We start from the raw sequence: 20,000 nt of genomic DNA on the forward strand, positions 1-20,000 counted from the left end.
AGGAAGAGATTTGGGTTTTAGACAGTGTCAGTGCAGGATGCTTAACTGTCCCGGCACACAACACTTTTGGCATAAGCAAGATAAAGACACTATAAATGCATTTGAATATTGTTCTCGCCTTGTTTCTCGAAGCAAAATGATGGGCACCTAAAAAGGCTCCTTGGCTTTCTTTTGTTGGGTCTGAGCATCACAGTGCAATGCACTGGGAGCACACAACAGGATATAATATGAGTTATAATGAGTTGCACTGGGAGTACACAACAGGACATAATAGGAGTTATAATGAGTTACACTGGGAGCACACAACAGGATATAATATGAGTTATAATGAGTTACACTGGGAGTACACAACAGGATATAATATGAGTTATAATGAGTTACACTGGGAGTACACAACAGGATATAATATGAGTTATAATGAGTTACACTGGGAGCACACAACAGGATATAATATGAGTTATAATGAGTTACACTGGGAGCACACAACAGGATATAATATGAGTTATAATGAGTTACACTGGGAGTACACAACAGGATATAATATGAGTTATAATGAGTTACCGTAAATTCCGGACTATAAGCCGCGGCTTTTTCCCCGTTTTTTGGCCCTGCGGCTTATATAACGGTGCGGCTTATCTATGGATTTTTTCAGAAAAAAAAAAAAAAATACAAATAAAATCTCTCTTTTTTAGCACTCTTTCTAACTATAAATCCACTTCTGTTTTAATTTCCTCTCTTGCCCTCTTTTCACCACACCGCGGACACTGTGTGCACTGTAAAAATAAACAAAGGTGGTGTTGTGTTATGTTGTTTTGTTGAAATGTTACGGTAATACGGTAAATGGGAGCTTCCTCAAACAGCCATCTCTTTCCCGACAATCCCCTCTGTGCGTGACCCCTTACATATGGTAATTACGGTAAGCAAACGGCCACTCGGCCAACAACTCCCTCCCCCGACTACCAGGAGAAAATCACAAACTTCGGCGAATTCACACAAAGGAAGATCAAGGAATATTCCATCGAACCGGAGCAGATCATAAATATGGATGAAGTGCCTTTGACGTTCGACCTGCCACTCACTCGGACTGTTAACAAGAAAGGTGAATCGTCGATCACATTGAGAACCACTGGGCACGAGAGAACGAATTTCACTTGTGTTCTGGCCTGCTCTGCATCTGGAGTAAAGCTGCCGCCAATGGTGATTTTTAAGCGGATTACGATGCCGAAAGAGAAAATTCCCAGTGGGATATGCCTCAGAGTCAACAAGAAAGGGTGGATGATGGAAAGTGTCATGAAGGAGTGGCTGGCTGAGTGCTACGTCAAGCGCCCTGGAGGATTCTTTCACCAAAAAAAAGCTTTGCTCGTTCTCGACAGCATGAGGGCTCATATAACAGATTCCGTGAAAGCAGCCATCAAGACCACAAACTCCATTCGGGTTCCGAAAGGCTGGACTGCTGCGTGATGATGACGCCGGCACAGCTGGGCGCCTTCAGAGGCTGTTCGATTCCGACACCGACAGTGACGAAGAGGAGTTCCTTGGTTTTGAGAGTGACAACGAAGGAGAGAGGAGAGTGGTTGACGAAGCCACCCTGAACCTGTTCGTTTCCGACACTGAAGTTGAGGACTTTGCTGGTTTCAGTACGGAGGAAGAAGAGGAAGACGAGGATTAGTGACTTGACTTTGACTCTGACTCTGTTTTTGACGCTGCACCTTCACCTAAAAGATGAAGACAAGGATTACGGTACCTGGTTTGATTGTTGACAGCACCTTTTGTTGAAATGTTAATAAATGGGAGCTTCCCCAAACAGCCATCTCTTTCCCGACATTCCTCTCTGTGCACGAACCCTTACATATGGTAATTAAACATCAAAACACCCGCGGCTTATAGTCCGGTGCGGCTTATATATGTAAAAAACAGTCAATTTTGCTGCTGCGGCTTATATACCGGTGCGCCTTATAGTCCGGAATTTACGGTACACTGGGAGTACACAACAGGATATAATATGAGTTATAATGAGTTACACTGGGAGTACACAACAGGATATAATATGAGTTATAATGAGTTACACTGGGAGTACACAACAGGATATAATATGAGTTATAATGAGTTACACTGGGAGTACACAACAGGATATAATATGAGTTATAATGAGTTACACTGGGAGTACACAACAGGATATAATATGAGTTATAATGAGTTACACTGGGAGTACACACCAGGATATAATATGAGTTATAATGAGTTACACTGGGAGCACACAACAGGATATATATTATGAGTTATAATGAGTTACACTGGGAGTACACAACAGGACATAATATGAGTTATAATGAGTTACACTGGGAGTACACAACAGGATATAATATGAGTTATAATGAGTTACACTGGGAGTACACAACAGGATATAATATGAGTTATAATGAGTTACACTGGGAGTACACAACAGGATATAATATGAGTTATAATGAGTTACACTGGGAGTACACAACAGGATATAATATGAGTTATAATGAGTTACACTGGGAGTACACAACAGGATATAATATGAGTTATAATGAGTTACACTGGGAGTACACAACAGGATATAATATGAGTTATAATGAGTTACACTGGGAGTACACAACAGGATATAATATGAGTTATAATGAGTTACACTGGGAGCACACAACAGGATATAATATGAGTTATAATGAGTTACACTGGGAGTACACAACAGGATATAATATGAGTTATAATGAGTTACACTGGGAGTACACAACAGGATATAATATGAGTTAATAATGAGTTACACTGGGAGTACACAACAGGATATAATATGAGTTATAATGAGTTACACTGGGAGTACACAACAGGATATAATATGAGTTATAATGAGTTACACTGGGAGCACACAACAGGATATAATATGAGTTATAATGAGTTACACTGGGAGTACACAACAGGACATAATATGAGTTATAATGAGTTACACTGGGAGTACACAACAGGATATAATATGAGTTATAATGAGTTACACTGGGAGTACACAACAGGATATAATATGAGTTATAATGAGTTACACTGGGAGTACACAACAGGATATAATATGAGTTATAATGAGTTACACTGGGAGTACACAACAGGATATAATATGAGTTATAATGAGTTACACTGGGAGTACACAACAGGATATAATATGAGTTATAATGAGTTACACTGGGAGTACACAACAGGATATAATATGAGTTATAATGAGTTACACTGGGAGTACACAACAGGATATAATATGAGTTATAATGAGTTACACTGGGAGCACACAACAGGATATAATATGAGTTATAATGAGTTACACTGGGAGTACACAACAGGATATAATATGAGTTATAATGAGTTACACTGGGAGTACACAACAGGATATAATATGAGTTATAATGAGTTACACTGGGAGCACACAACAGGATATAATATGAGTTATAATGAGTTGCACTGGGAGTACACAACAGGACATAATAGGAGTTATAATGAGTTACACTGGGAGTACACAACAGGATATAATATGAGTTATAATGAGTTGCACTGGGAGTACACAACAGGACATAATAGGAGTTATAATGAGTTACACTGGGAGCACACAACAGGATATAATATGAGTTATAATGAGTTACACTGGGAGTACACAACAGGATATAATATGAGTTATAATGAGTTACACTGGGAGCACACAACAGGATATAATATGAGTTATAATGAGTTACACTGGGAGTACACAACAGGATATAATATGAGTTATAATGAGTTACACTGGGAGTACACAACAGGATATAATATGAGTTATAATGAGTTACACTGGGAGCACACAACAGGATATAATATGAGTTATAATGAGTTACACTGGGAGTACACAACAGGACATAATATGAGTTAGAATGAGTTACACTGGGAGCACACAACAGGATATAATAGGAGTTATAATGAGTTACACTGGGAGCACACAACAGGATATAATATGAGTTAATAATGAGTTACACTGGGAGTACACAACAGGATATAATAGGAGTTATAATGAGTTACACTGGGAGCACACAACAGGATATAATATGAGTTAATAATGAGTTACACTGGGAGCACACAACAGGATATAATAGGAGTTATAATGAGTTACACTGGGAGCACACAACAGGATATACTATGAGTTAATAATGAGTTACACTGGGAGTACACAACAGGATATAATATGAGTTATAATGAGTTACACTGGGAGTACACAACAGGATATAATATGAGTTATAATGAGTTACACTGGGAGTACACAACAGGATATAATATGAGTTATAATGAGTTACACTGGGAGTACACAACAGGACATAATATGAGTTATAATGAGTTACACTGGGAGCACACAACAGGATATAATAGGAGTTATAATGAGTTACACTGGGAGTACACAACAGGATATAATATGAGTTATAATGAGTTACACTGGGAGTACACAACAGGATATAATATGAGTTATAATGAGTTACACTGGGAGTACACAACAGGACATAATATGAGTTATAATGAGTTACACTGGGAGCACACAACAGGATATAATATGAGTTATAATGAGTTACACTGGGAGTACACAACAGGATATAATATGAGTTATAATGAGTTACACTGGGAGCACACAACAGGATATAATATGAGTTATAATGAGTTACACTGGGAGTACACAACAGGACATAATATGAGTTAGAATGAGTTACACTGGGAGCACACAACAGGATATAAATAGGAGTTATAATGAGTTACACTGGGAGCACACAACAGGATATAATATGAGTTAATAATGAGTTACACTGGGAGTACACAACAGGATATAATATGAGTTATAATGAGTTACACTGGGAGTACACAACAGGATATAATATGAGTTATAATGAGTTACACTGGGAGCACACAACAGGATATAATATGAGTTAATAATGAGTTACACCCCCTTTTGTGTGACCCACGTCTGAATTCCCCGGGGGCTTTAAGCTAAAAAAAATTGTGGGCCCACATCTGAGCATGAACAGTACGGAGGCCAAACAATGTGTTCACGATAAAAGGAGCTGTCCATCAGCACCACACAGTAATCAGAAACTAAAAGTGAGAGGCTGTCTGCAATAGGTTAATTAACCAATAATTGATTACAAATTAAATAATGGTATCATTCAACAATGGAGAAATGCATTCTCATAATAATAATAATTTCCCCCCCATGAAGATCGTAATGTTTTGCAAATGATTTGGCGGCCCACTTGCAATACATGCACGGCCCACCAGTGGGCCCTTGCCCACAGGTTGGGAATGGCTGATCTAGATCTCTCCTTCATCACTGAAGTGTGGATTTAATGGTTGAAACCAATAAGGGATCAAACATTTCCTGCCTGGATCCCAGACTGCATTTCTGTTTTTGGTCTGAGCCCCCTCCCCCCGTGATTTTCAAAAAAATATTGTGGGATGACTTAATTGTGGCAAATTGAAATCACCATTTCACCATATTATGTCCAATTAAGTATAAGCCCATGGCAATTTTCTAGGATTAGTATGAGCAATGCATGCCTTGGTTGTTTTCAAAATTGTTCTGACATTCTTTTCAAAGGACAATAAATGTAAAACGTTGGCTGTGATTGTAATTTGGCTGTGTAATCAGAACGCTTAATCAGAATGCTAAAAAGGGCATGGCCTAGCACATTAAAATGCATTAAGGCAGCAGCGAGATGCATCATTACCACAAGTTTAGACTAAATTTGATCAGCGGTGTCTGAGATATGACATGTGACAGCACAAAAACGAACACACAGACAAAGCCCATAGAGTACTATGATACACAAGTGTCAGTGGATGGCATGTGCTGTTGTTTCTCCTCTTTACTGCGTGGTAGTCTGGTTATCCAGCCTTAAAACTCGTTATATAAGGATTTTTCTAAATGTCTATGGAGAAATCAATGGGGAACTCTGTTCCGGGGCAAGAAATGTCACGTGACTGTTCAGCTCTATAGTGACAGCTCTCGTAGTAGTTCTCCATGCATTTTCAGGTAGTGCTATTGGTGTCCCCCGGGGCTCAGTCCTGGGTCCCTTGCTTTTCCTTCTCTATGAGGAGAGAACACACTCTGAAATGTCCAAATGGTTCCTCTAATGGGCAGCAGTGATGTAGCAGTAATCACATGGAGTACATACAGCCTGCTCAACCATGAACGTTCCTGTGGTGTAGTGAGGCTGGCTCTGGCTTCAACTCCATTGAGATCTGATAGAGTAAATAAAGGCATCTGGCACTGATAAATAACACACACACACGCACGCATGGACGCGCACACACACACACACACACGCACACACACACACACATACACACACACACACACACACACACACACACACACACACACACACACACACACATTATTTGAATTTGTAGCTTTCAGAATTGTTGGCAAGCTAGTCAACAGACCGATGTAATCTAAGAGTTAACACTGAGATAGATGGGCCAGTTTTTGAGGCAATGGAGAGGGGCAAAGTTGCCTACAGCAAACATAGAAATTGGTAATTAAAAGCAAATAATGTAAAGGAACAAACACATCAAAAGAGATGCTAGTGCTAGTCGATGCTGTTGACAAAATTGATCGCTTGCTTTGACCTAAAAAGCCAAATCCATATCTAACTAGAAGTGCCCTCTTCTAGAAGGCCAAGACTCAGAGGCAAATTGAACTTCATTCATGAAGTAAAAAAAAAAGCTGTGAGGAAGAAAAGCATGTTATGTCGAGTCCAATTAGCTGGCACTCTGACAGAGTGTTTTGTGAGGTGAAATGGTGTTTTATTTCATAAGATTCATGAGGTGACTCCCCGACCCAATCAAAGATTTGTACATTAAATGGTAAATGGCCTGCATTTATATAGCGCTTTTATCCAAAGCGCTTTACAATGAGTAGGTACATTCATCCAATCACACAGACATTCATACACCGATGGCAGCAAGCTGCCACGCAGGGTGCTGGCACAGCCATCAGGAGCAATTTGGGGTTCAGTATCTTGCCCAAGGACACTTCGACATGCAGATTGGAGGAGGCGGGGATCGAACCACCGACCTCTTTTATCCAAAGCGATTAGTGGACGAACTGCTCTACCTCCTGAGCTACTGCACCCCACATTGGCGTAGTGATATAGGGCTTCTGTAGAGGGCAAGCAGGAATGCTCACATAGTCATTCAACATCTTATCTTTCTTTACAGTCTTCTGTCTCTTTCTTTACAGTCTTCTGTGAGAAGCCAAACACATTTAGATTTCCACTATACAACAGAATCATTGAACAGCAGCATGGTGTAAACAGTGTTTCATAAAGTATAAATGCTTTGTAAATAAAATAAAATACAGCTCATCAACATTTCCAGTTCACAAACATTATAGTGCAAACAGATTTGAGGTCTGTACATCTGGCTCATGGTGCATGCACAATGCACATGTAGCCTACAGTATTTATGTTTTTGTTTCAACTACAAACATAAATAAACGTCAACTTGAAACTATGTTTTAACTACCACACACAGCCTATAATATTATAGCCTATGTTTATTAAAAAATATATACGGTATATATATTTTTTGTTGTTGTTGTAAAATATTGATACTGGGATTTATGTATCGATACTTGTTCCTTCACATGAATATCGATTCAATATCGATAATTCGATATGTCGATTTTTTTTAACCCAGCCCTATCAGTCATCATACATATACTATCAGTCATCATACATATACTATCAGTCATCATACATAAACTATCAGTCATCATACATATACTATCAGTCATCATACATATACTATCAGTCATCATACATAAACTATCAGTCATCATACATATACTATCAGTCATCATACATATACTATCAGTCATCATACATAAACTATCAGTCATCATACATATACTATCAGTCATCATACATAAACTATCAGTCATCATACATATACTATCAGTCATCATACATATACTATCAGTCATCATACATATACTATCAGTCATCATACATAAACTATCAGTCATCATACATATACTATCAGTCATCATACATATACTATCAGCCATCATACATAAACTATCAGTCATCATACATAAACTATCAGTCATCATACATATACTATCAGTCATCATACATATACTATCAGTCATCATACATATACTATCAGTCATCATACATATACTATCAGTCATCATACATATACTATCAGTCATCATACATATACTATCAGTCATCATACATATACTATCAGTCATCATACATATACTATCAGTCATCATACATATACTATCAGTCATCATACATATACTATCAGTCATCATACATATACTATCAGTCATCATACATATACTATCAGTCATCATACATTTACTATCAGTCATCATACATAAACTATCAGTCATCATACATAAACTATCAGTCATCATACATATACTATCAGTCATCATACATAAACTATCAGTCATCATACATAAACTATCAGTCATCATACATAAACTATCAGTCATCATACATATACTATCAGTCATCATACATAAACTATCAGTCATCATACAGTACATGATTCATGATTCAACTTTTTTGTTGTTGTTATGGTCCAAAGTGCTTATTCAGTTCTACCTAGTCCAAAAAGGACTACATATTCATTTTTACAGTAGTTAAGAAGTGACTGCAGCGTTCAGCAGAATCAGCACTAACACAGCCTAGACAGGGCAGTGGTGCAGTAATGGGGAATTGTGAAGATGTATTGCCATGGAGGTGGGTATGCTGTGATTACATTAAAGTATCTATCAATGGTAATTAGGCTGATTACTGGCTGTACTTTGTGTACCCAGAACAGAGCAGAGGTGATGCCCCCTGTATCCACCCTCCTCCTGCAGGACACAGAGCAGGGCACCTGCCATACCTACAGGGCAGCTGCCATACCTACAGGGCAGCTGCCATACCTACAGGGCACCTGCCATACCTACAGGGCAGCTCCCATACCTACAGGGCACCTGCCGTACCTACAGGGCACCTGAAATACCTACTGTACAGGGCACCTGCCATACCTACAGGGCACCTGCCATACCTACAGGGCAGCTGCCATACCTACAGTGCACCTGCCATACCTACAGGGCAGCTGCCATACCTACAGGGCAGCTGAAATACCTACTGTACAGGGCACCTGCCATACCTACAGGGCACCTGCCATACCTACAGGGCACCTGCCATACCTACAGGGCACCTGCCATACCTACAGGGCACCGGCCATACCTACAGGGCACCTGCCATACCTACAGGGCACCTGCCATACCTACAGGGCACCTGCCATACCTACAGGGCTATATGGCTGCTGGCCGCTGGCTTTCAACTGTCCCGAAGTGAACTCCACCAACAAGAGCTCAGCCATGAGGGTGTGTACATCCTACTGTCCTGTGTGACTACAGTACAGTAGCAGGCCCTGTTTTAAATCTGCTGACGGACTCCAAAGTACCTATAGAAAAATAGCCCTTTGTCTGGAAGTTGGCAGAGACGCGGGACAAACTTTGAGTTCCTTCCTCATCTCTCTAGAGCATAATCCCTTCAAAGGAGCTTTGATAAGAAAGAAATTACATAATCCTCCTGACAGACACAAAGTCAGTCATCAGTGGAACCTGCCCCTAAACCTCCAAGCAAGAGTCACTTCTCTTGGCCATCCAAGTCCAATGGTCTGTGTGTGTGTGTGTGTGTGTGTGTGTGTGTGTGTGTGTGTGTGTGCGCGTGTGTGTGTGTGTGTGTGTGTGTGTGTGTGTGTGTGTGTGTGTGTGTGTGTATGTGTGTGTGTGTGTGTGTGTGTGTGTGTGTGTGTGTGTGTGTGTGTGTGTGTGTGTGTGTGTGTGTGTGTGTGCGTGCCTATGGAGGTCCAAACGACGCGTTCAGTCGATAGCTGCGCATGTTCATTGAAACGCACACATGAAGATGATAGAACATTTTTGTTCTTCCGGTGGCGTAGTATCAAGAATGCGAACGCGTGTGTGTGAACGCATAACAACATTTCTCCAACAGTGCCACACGTGCACACGCTGTAAGTAGCTACAGTACGCATCTTGTTGTCACGTGGGATGTAGTTTGCGCACGTTATAGTGTGCATGCGTGTGCATGCGTGGCAAAATTTACTATGTTAATCACACAGGCACACACACGTTGCTGCGCGTGTGTCCTTTGATATTGACTTTGATAGGGCCATATAGTGTGTGTGTGTGTGTGTGTGTGTGTGTGTGTACGTGTGTGTGTGTGTGTGTGTGTGTGTGTGTGTGTGTGTGTGTGTGTGTGTGTGTGTGTGTGTGTGTGTGTGTGTGTGTGTGTGTATTTTTCATATACCTTACCTGGTATGCTGTTGTAGAGGAATCGATAGCTGTCAAAGTCTCCTTTGGGCTCCTTCCACGAAATGTGGAGTTTGTTTGAGCCCAGCACTTTGAAACGCAACCGCCTCGGAGCTGGCACTGAAACACAAGCAACCACCATAAAGTCAGCATCAATAACGCTAGCCAAGTACTGGAAATAAATAACATGTTGAAGAATTGAAAGTGATGCAAATAAAAACGTCCCCAGCCACCTATCAACATGTGTTAACATGACTACAAGTCAAAGGCTATGTGAAACCCAGATACACCACACAGACAGGAACAGAGTCAGCCCCAAAAAACACCAAATAAAAATGAATCAAAGAAGGAATGAATGAGTAAATGGACAGACGGACGGACAGATAGAGGGAAGGCTGGATTTAAGTTTTCGAGTTCAACCATGAACTGCAACCATGAGAGTAACAGTAAGCAGGTCAGCATGGCACACAGCTCAGCTTCAGCTCAGCTTCAGCTCAGCATGGCACACAGCTCAGCTTCAGCTCAGCATGGCACACAGCTCAGCTTCAGCTCAGCATGGCACACAGCTCAGCTTCAGCTCAGCTTCAGCTCAGCATGGCACACAGCTCAGCTTCAGCTCAGCTTCAGCTCAGCATGGCACACGGCTCAGCTTCAGCTCAGCTTCAGCTCAGCATGGCACACAGCTCAGCTTCAGCTCCACTTCAGCTCAGCATGGCACACGGCTTAGCTTCAGTTCAGTTTCAGGTCAGCATGGCACACAGCTCAGCTTCAGCTCAGCATGGCACACGGCTCAGCTTCAGCTCAGCTTCAGCTCAGCATGGCACACAGCTCAGCTTCAGCTCCGCTTCAGCTCAGCATGGCACACGGCTCAGCTTCAGCTCAGTTTCAGGTCAGCATGGCACACAGCTCAGCTTTAGCTCAGCATGGCACACAGCTCAGCTTCAGTTTGGTTCAGTTCAAAGCAGCAAGGAAAGGCTTTAAAGAAGCACAGATTTAGAGAGGGAACCATTCCCAGTCAAATTCTCTTCATAAGAGACATTCCGAGGAAAGGTGATAGGAGGGGAAGGGGGTGATTTAAATGTCTGTTATAATCCAGTGAGGTCGACTAAAAAAAGCAGATGTTTGTGCCAGAGCCAATGTGTGTGTGTGTGTGTGTGTGTGTGTGTGTGTGTGTGTGTGTGTGTGTGTGTGTGTGTGTGTGTGTGTTGTGTGTGTGTCTGATGTACATTCCTGATCTATATGGGATCATGGAGAAGTGATTGGTATAGTGTCCTCTGCAGGCCACTATACTTCCCAATGGAAACAGATCTGCAGTAGCCTGTTAAAACGGTGACAGCAGAGCACTGTAACCATATCTACAGACTAGCAGACGGCTGGCCTTCTCTATGTGTGTCTCGTCTGTAGCTTTGTACAGACAGTCACATGGCACATATTTTAGGAGGTGGCAGAACAGAAAATTGTGGTTGCAGAGAAGAGGATTTGACTGTTGTTAAAGTCCAGCAATGGACAGACATGGAGGGACACACAGCTAGACAAATAGAAAGACAGTAGCAGTGTGAAAGAGAGAAACAGAGTGAAAGACCGGTGCACTAAAAGAGAGAAACCATAACGTAGTAGTATTGTGAAATACTACAGGATCACCTCAGACGGACGCACAAGTCGCTGACATAACCTGTATGTCTTTGACACATATCACCATTTCACCATGTTGCTACTTCAAATGTTAGTTTTTGTATTCATCGGGGGTTTCCAATACAGTCCCACGCAGGATTGAGCGTTTTAGCAGTTTTACTGAGCAGACTACTATAGTTTGTCAGCTCCATCCCGGATTAGAGAGGTGCCAATGTACAGTCATCATGTAGCTGTCAGGCCTCTTTGAAATATCATGAAGGAAGTCATCAAAAACCTCAACCTGTCATCTTAAAGGATCCTGAAACAGGAAAGTTCAACCTGTCATCTTAAAGGATCCTGAAACAGGAAAGTTCAACCTGTCATCTTAAAGGATCCTGAAACAGGAAAGGGAACTTGGACATAGATTGTACTTTTTCTTTCACTGGATGCGTGTCCATCAGGGAGAACATTTTGCAGCTAGCTGTGCCGTTTCAGTGAGGATGCTACAGCAATACTGAAAAGCCATTTTATGGACAATGCAGCACCAATGTAAAAACCCCGCCTCGTGTCTAGAGGTGTTTGGGGAATAATGGACTAAAATTCCAAATGTCAAAGTATGTCTTTATATATTAAGCCATAATAAAGTTTAAAGGACACCTTAACTACTGATCCTAGACCTGCAATCCTAAGACAATATACAAGCACTGATTTGATGAGCACAGACATGTAAACACTGTACATTGAGTCGTTCTCTAACTGGGGAGGGCAGGAGAAAGTGTAGAGATAAAAACATAGGAGTGATATAGGATGCTGACAAACCTGAAGTGCACTGCGCAGGATTTTCTCTGGCTGATGAGAACAGAACTCCATCTTTCTCAATGGAAAATCCCACTCAGGCCAATACCTGAGAACACTGTATTCTTTATGCTGTTGGATTAAACGCTGTAATCTCTGTTTACTTATCATAAGGTTATTTTACTGTATAAAACGAGTGAGTTTTTGTTTACTGTATATGACAATAGATAGCTCAGGCTACAATGAGTTGAGACGCCAAATTGTGCGCAATTGTGTGCAAGTTTTATATACTATAATAATATAATAATAAACTAATATTCACTTCAGTCTAGGTAAATCAATTATTTGGGCCTGGAGAGGACATTTAAAAAGTGAATCCCTTTACAAAAAATAATTTCCGCTACAGTCTGCCTGCCAAACATCCTTAAAATTTTAGTCAAGGTATCACATCACAACATTATGTGAAGTCCTAAGTTTTAAGGGAGCCAGAAGTAATTTTCTTTATACCAAAATAAACAAAGACAACAGGTCGAACCTTTTATCACCACATTTCATAATGAAGTTTGTGTGCCACAGACCCAGTGCATCAGTCCAGCACACACACACACGCACGCACGCACGCACACATGCACGCACGTATGCACGCAAGCACACACACACACATGCACGCACGCACACAGACATACACACACATGCACGCACCCACGCACGCACGCATGCACACACACATGCACGCACGCACGCACACACACACGCACGCACACACGCATGCACACACGCACGCACGCACGCACACACGCATGCATGCACGCACACACACATGCACGCATGCACGCACACACGCACGCATGCACGCATGCACACACGCACGCATGCACGCACACATGCATGCGTGCATCCAGCATGTTAACATTTTCTCAGCGCTTCTTTTTCTTAGTCATCGGAGCGTACTACCTATCAGACATTCAAAATGCATAGGGTGAAATGGTATAATAATTACAGTATACCAAGAATCTATGAATAATTTGAGTGTATGATTGAGCTGGATAGAGTATTGCTCTGATATTATTAATGTGAGTTGATAGTAGGTGAATTGTGTTGGCAGACAGGGTGCTAATAACTGGGTGAAAATGGCCTTGGATACCTTGCTCTTTGCTTTGCATGTCAATGGGACACACGCACACACACGCAAGCAGACACACGCAGGCACACACACACACACACACACACACACACACACACACACGCACACACACACAAGCAGACACACACACGCACACACACACACGCACACACACACGCACGCAAGCACGCACACACACACACGCACGCAAGCACGCACACAGACACGCACGCAAGCACACACGCAAGCACACACACACACACGCATGCAAGCACACACACATGCAAGCACACACACACACACACACACGCACGCAAGCACACACACACGCACTGCATTATGATGCGAAAACTTGAAGAAATGCACCAGCAAGCTATTACCCTCTTTTATGCTGTGAATGTATGACAAGGTCTATACCCAGAGACAGCAACTATGATGAATGGATATGGACATAATAGCTCCATTGGCAGTGAATGCTGAGAGCACATGAGGCTCTTTGATATAAATTACCCTTCCTAGCCTAGCATGCCTGTTCATGTTTACCAGGATACAACCCTAAACACCCTGATAGCCCCCAATTTCATATTCCCTTGCTCTGAACTCGAGTGCTGAGATACTGTGTCATTGTTCGCCTGTACTGGACCTCGGTTTCTCCCTCCTCAGTCAGCCGCATCTTAGTGCTACAATAAAATACTTGGAAATAGAAACTCATGGCTAGATGGCTTACATCTTCCCCCCACTTACCCTGCTGGTACCCACCTAGCACCATAGTATATGACCCAAGCCGGAGCCATCTATCTGGAAGACTTACAGTGCTGAAATCGCAGAGGCACCAAGAGTTCCCTCATGATTCCTGACAGAGCATTGAATAAGTCGCTCTTGCCAGGTAGTAAATGCAAGTCCGGCCATTAAGCAGAACTTTGGCTACAACTGCTTAGCAACAAACTGTTCTGTAGCTCCAGGAAATCAAACGGGGTCACTGAAGCCTCCGAAAAAGTACAAAGCAAGAAACCCCTTCAATGGCTAAAATGATCTTTCATTCTGGGATGATTTTAAAGGGACGTATGAAATGGGGTAATCATGTGATAACTACAGGCTCCAATATGAACTGAAATGATCTGGGTCAGAGCGATACAGGCACAGCTTAACACCACAATCTGAATGGATGTTCCCCAGATTAGCAGCGGTGTAGCAGAGATTCCTGTTAGTGGTGTAAATGCTTGCCCTCGTTCCTCGTCTCTTTTCCAGCCTCTTCCGCGTGCTGCCTCTTCCCATCCCATCCCTCCACCTTCTCAGTTGACCTCTCCTTAGATTTTAATCGCTTTTTCCTCGATATTTGACCTCCTCTCTCACCTTCCGGTCCTCTATCTACTATGTCCCTTCTCACCTTCTCTGTCTTCACTCCAGTCCACATTCTCTCCAGACCTCGTTTACACTCTGTTTCCTCTCTCTCCTCTTCTCTTGTCGACTTCTTCTCTCCTCCCTTTGTCTTCTTTCACCTTTGTCTTTTCTCCTCTCCTCATTATTGCCAATGGCCTGATTGGCCTCTTTTCATCCCTCTCGTCTTCCCTACTCATCTCTCCTTCTTCTCCTCCTCCCCTTTGCCCCTTCCCTATCCCAGTGTGAGTATTCACTATTCAGGCTAGCTTTACTAATACTCCGGATTTATGGATGACGACCGCAGGCTTGTACTGTCACCACACAGATACATTATACTACTGTACATGAATGGGATGTACTGTCACCACACAGATATACTGCTGTACATGAAGGGGATGGGGGACATGGGCGTGTCCGCGCGCATGTGTGTGTGTGTGTGTGAGTATGTGTGTGCGTGTCTATCTATTCATTAGAGCACTACTAACAGCGGCGTGCCACACGTCGTTTGATGTGGTCCACGTCTCGTTGGTACAAGAAGCCCTCTGGTCTCCAAGATAAGACTTAACCCAAATCCACCTCTCTCCTCTGCTTTTATCACCTCTCTCCCTCTTAAGACTCTCTCTCCTCCCTCCTCTTCCTTCCCATCCTCTCCTCTTCCTCCTCCTCCTCTTGGCTTCTGTTCCCACTCTGTGTGTGTGTGTGTGTGTGTGTGTGTGTGTGTGTGTGTGTGTGTGTGTGTGTGTGTGTGTGTGTGTGTGTGTGTGTGTGTGTGTGTGTGTGTGTGTGTGTGTGTCTCTCTCCCCGCTCCTTTCTTTTATTGGCTCTCTTTGCACTCCTTCACTCTCTCACCTGAAGCTGTTTTTTTGCCATTAACACTTATCTCTCTACTGCATTGTGTGTGTGTGTGTGTGTGTGTGTGTGTGTGTGCGCGCGCGCGTGTGTGTGTGTGTGTGTGTGTGTGTATGTGTGTCTGTGTGCATGTGTGTGTGTGTGTGTGCGTGCGCGCGTGGGTGTGTGTGTGTGTGTGTGCTTGTGTGTGTGTGTGTGTGTGTGTGTGTGTGTGTGTGTGCGTGCGTGTGTGTGTGTGTGTGTGTGTGTGCGTGCTTGCGTGTGTGTGTGTGTGTGTGTGTGTGCGTGCATGCATGTGTGTGTGTGTGTGCGTGCGTGCATGTGCATGTGTGTGTGTGTGTGTGTGTGTGTAGGCTGTAGGGATTGGCTGAATATTAAGAGCCTGCTAGATGATCCCTCCCCGTGTGCAGTGTGGTAAAGGAAGCTGTAATATTCTGCAAGCCAGGCAGCCAAAAGTGAAATATGTATTACCATTAAAAATCTCAACGAGCTCCATGCTGGAGAATATTGGAGGAAACAATTAACGAGGTATATGAAATTAAACTTGGGTAAGAAATTAAATCATATTTAAATTCTGGAGTCGACCGACTAACATGAGGAAACAGGCCATTTCTAAATGTTGTTTTTGAACTTTTGTGCTGCTGACACACAGTATGTTACGGGCCAAGAGGCAGGCTGGATATGAACATAGTACACAGCTAAAATATCCATCACAACGAGTCATTTCATGTTGTACTTGGTCTTCAAAACTTGTTGGGGGGAAAAAGCCAATAGTGTGGAAAAATTTAATTATTTACAATGTCCCTGTGTCAACAACTTTCTTGACATAAGTGATGGTACAGTATGCTGTATTGAAAATTTGCCCTAATGGACAGTTTGTTCCAAATTATTATTGAAGAATAATTAAACCCAAGCAGCCTACGAGTACAATCGTGTTCTTATGACTGCACAACCCAGAGTCACTCCAGTTGTGTTCTTATGACTGCACAACCCAGAGTCACTCCAGCCTTTGCATACTATATTCCACTTTATGATCCACAAATTATGTCCATGTCGTAAAATACTATTACTATTTCATGCTTTTCGTCTGACTCAGTATACCGTAACTACTTCACTTGACTCTCACCATACTGTACCTCCCTACACAGTGGCAATCATACAGTATAATGTTGATATAGATATTGAATGTAGAGTGTGCTGATATGTAGAGTGATAGGTGCAGTCTATTATAATGTTGAATGTATAGATATTGAATGTAGAGTGTGCTGATATAGAGTGATAGGTGCAGTCCATTATAATGTTGAATGTATAGATATTGAATGTAGAGTGTGCTGATATAGAGTGATAGGTGCAGTCTATTATAATGTTGAATGTATAGATATTGAATGTAGAGTGTGCTGATATAGAGTGATAGGTGCAGTCTATTATAATGTTGAATGTATAGATATTGAATGTAGAGTGTGCTGATATAGAGTGATAGGTGCAGTCCATTATAATGTTGAATGTATAGATATTGAATGTAGAGTGTGCTGATATAGAGTGATAGGTGCAGTCTATTATAATGTTGAATGTATAGATATTGAATGTAGAGTGTGCTGATATAGAGTGATAGGTGCAGTCTATTATAATGTTGAATGTATAGATATTGAATGTAGAGTGTGCTGATATAGAGTGATAGGTGCAGTCCATTATAATGTTGAATGTATAGATATTGAATGTAGAGTGTGCTGATATAGAGTGATAGGTGCAGTCCATTATAATGTTGAATGTATAGATATTGAATGTACTGTAGAGTGTCACATCTCCAAAAACACAGATCCATCGCTCTTTTAAGGAACAGAGGAAAAACTGGCTCTTTTGGCTGTTTTGCACCTTTGTTTGTTTGTTTTTGTGTTTGTTTTTTAAAGTCTACTTTCAATAGCTTGGTTTGAAGCCAGGCTCAGAAAAGATTTTCTACCCTAACAACAAAAATGGAGCAAAATTGGTGCGGTTCCTACACATCTCCAATGACTCAGCGGCACGCTCCGTTTGCTCAAATGTTTTTGATTATTATGGTGAGCTGGATTACCATCAACAGCAATAAAGTATGGGGGGAAGTAGTGGAGATTTGGATGATTTAGCCATTTTTAAATTCAAAACAGGTTTGATCTATCTAATCCTCTGCTTTGTTTATGAATAAATTATTTCTCATCACTGGCTTCTCTCCCTGTCCATTATAACCACACTCATTCATACTAATTCACAAATCTGCCCTCTAACACGCACTCAGAGACAAACGCATCCACGTAAGCACACACACATATTGTGCGTACACACACGAAGACAGGACACACGCACGCACGCACGCACGCACGCACACACACACACAGTCAGAGATACAAAAAACAGAAGCTGAAAATGAACTCTGGAGCACATAATCTGTTGTGATGTGGCCTGAAGCACGATATTGACCCAGGCGGTCAGCCAATCAACAAAGTCAATTAGAATAACTAATTATACACATGGTATGCACACACACACACACACACACACACACACACACACACTCTCTCTCTCACACACACATACGTACACAGTCCTAGTATTTTGTTTCTACGGGTGGTTTATGACTACTGTAAGGCTAGATTCACGTTGGGTCCGGCACTTGGGATTGGTGCTCGATTCACATTTAATTAAGTTAGTGCGTTGTGTGTGTGTGTGTGTGTGTGTGTGTGTATGTGTGTGTGTGTGTGTGCTGGGTGTGGGGGGGGGGTAGGGGACAGTGACACATGGCACTGCCCTCCCTCCGCTAATCGACAGGACGCCGGACTCAATGTGAATGCCCGCTAAGTGAGGCCTAAAACAGCTAGGGAACAAGAAAGAATACCAAGATCATTTTCTGACAGTAAGGTCAGCATAGATAGAACATGGCAGACACCCACCTTCATGTGTATCTATCCTACATCGACCCCGCTTCTCCCCTGGATCTCTGCTGCATCGGCCACAGCAGACTGTTACAGTGTTTCCCCTACCATTCTACAGGCCTGGCGGGCCCGCCAGGCCAACTGCGCGCCCGCCAGGCCAGAAAAAGAATTGCAAAAAAGAAAAAGAAAAAAAAAATCTTTTTTTTTTGCTCTCCCCAAAATTTCAATAAACCTTTATGGCATATTATTACAATACAGCAATACTGGTGTTGACAGTGTTGACAGTAATAGAAGATGCCAAATCATTCAAAACAATTAAGCATTTTGCTTTTAGGAGCATTGTGCCAGTGTGCAGCGGTGTTCAAAACATGTCAACGTGTCCTTGCCTGCGAAACGCACATCCCATAATACAACTTTTCGCATCGCATCCAATAATACTATCATGATACTTGGGATGCTATTGCGAACATAGATGTGAACAGGTTAGCTAAAAGTTTAGTGTCACCAGCGAGGGCCCCCACCGTTGCGGTCGAGGTACGTTTCGAAATCCCTCCAGGCCTGAAAATTTTTCTAGGGGAAACACTGAAACAACACTACACTACTGTGACTCCCTTGCACCCTTGAAGGCTGAGCGGAGAGGACTACCTTTCAAGGCTGGAGCAATAGCCTACCTAGACAAATAGCCCACTGTGTACAGTAACACACAGCTCATCTTTAGTTACAATTGGCTAAGTGGTCTCTGTGGTGGTGGTCTGTCTGTGGCGGTGTAAGTCACGATTTGTGATGGAAGTGATGTCATCAGTGATGTCACTTGAGCAATTGTGATGTCATCAGTGATGTCACTCGAGCAACTGTGAGGGCATCAGTGATGTCAAGCAACTGTGATTGCTCAACTGTGATGTCACTCAGGCAGTTGTGATGTCATCAGTGATGCCACTCGAGCAACTGTGATGTGTGAGCCGATGGCACACAGTTGGGT

General features: G+C 42.3%; 1 protein-coding gene across 1 annotated transcript in view; it reads right to left on the bottom strand.

Moving 5' to 3' along the window:
- col14a1a (collagen, type XIV, alpha 1a) overlaps positions 1-20,000 on the bottom strand; it is a gene marked incomplete at both ends in the record, with an annotated part of 230,950 nt that overhangs the window by 207,582 nt on the left and 3,368 nt on the right. Inside the window, one exon of the mRNA XM_083636760.1 lies at positions 10,364-10,480. Coding sequence (XP_083492886.1) covers positions 10,364-10,480 — 117 coding nt within the window. The remainder of the gene's footprint in view (positions 1-10,363; positions 10,481-20,000) is intronic.

The sequence above is a fragment of the Poromitra crassiceps genome (genome assembly GCF_964638095.1).
Source record: "Poromitra crassiceps genome assembly, chromosome: 1".
In the NCBI taxonomy this organism is placed as follows: Eukaryota; Metazoa; Chordata; class Actinopteri; order Beryciformes; family Melamphaidae; genus Poromitra; species Poromitra crassiceps.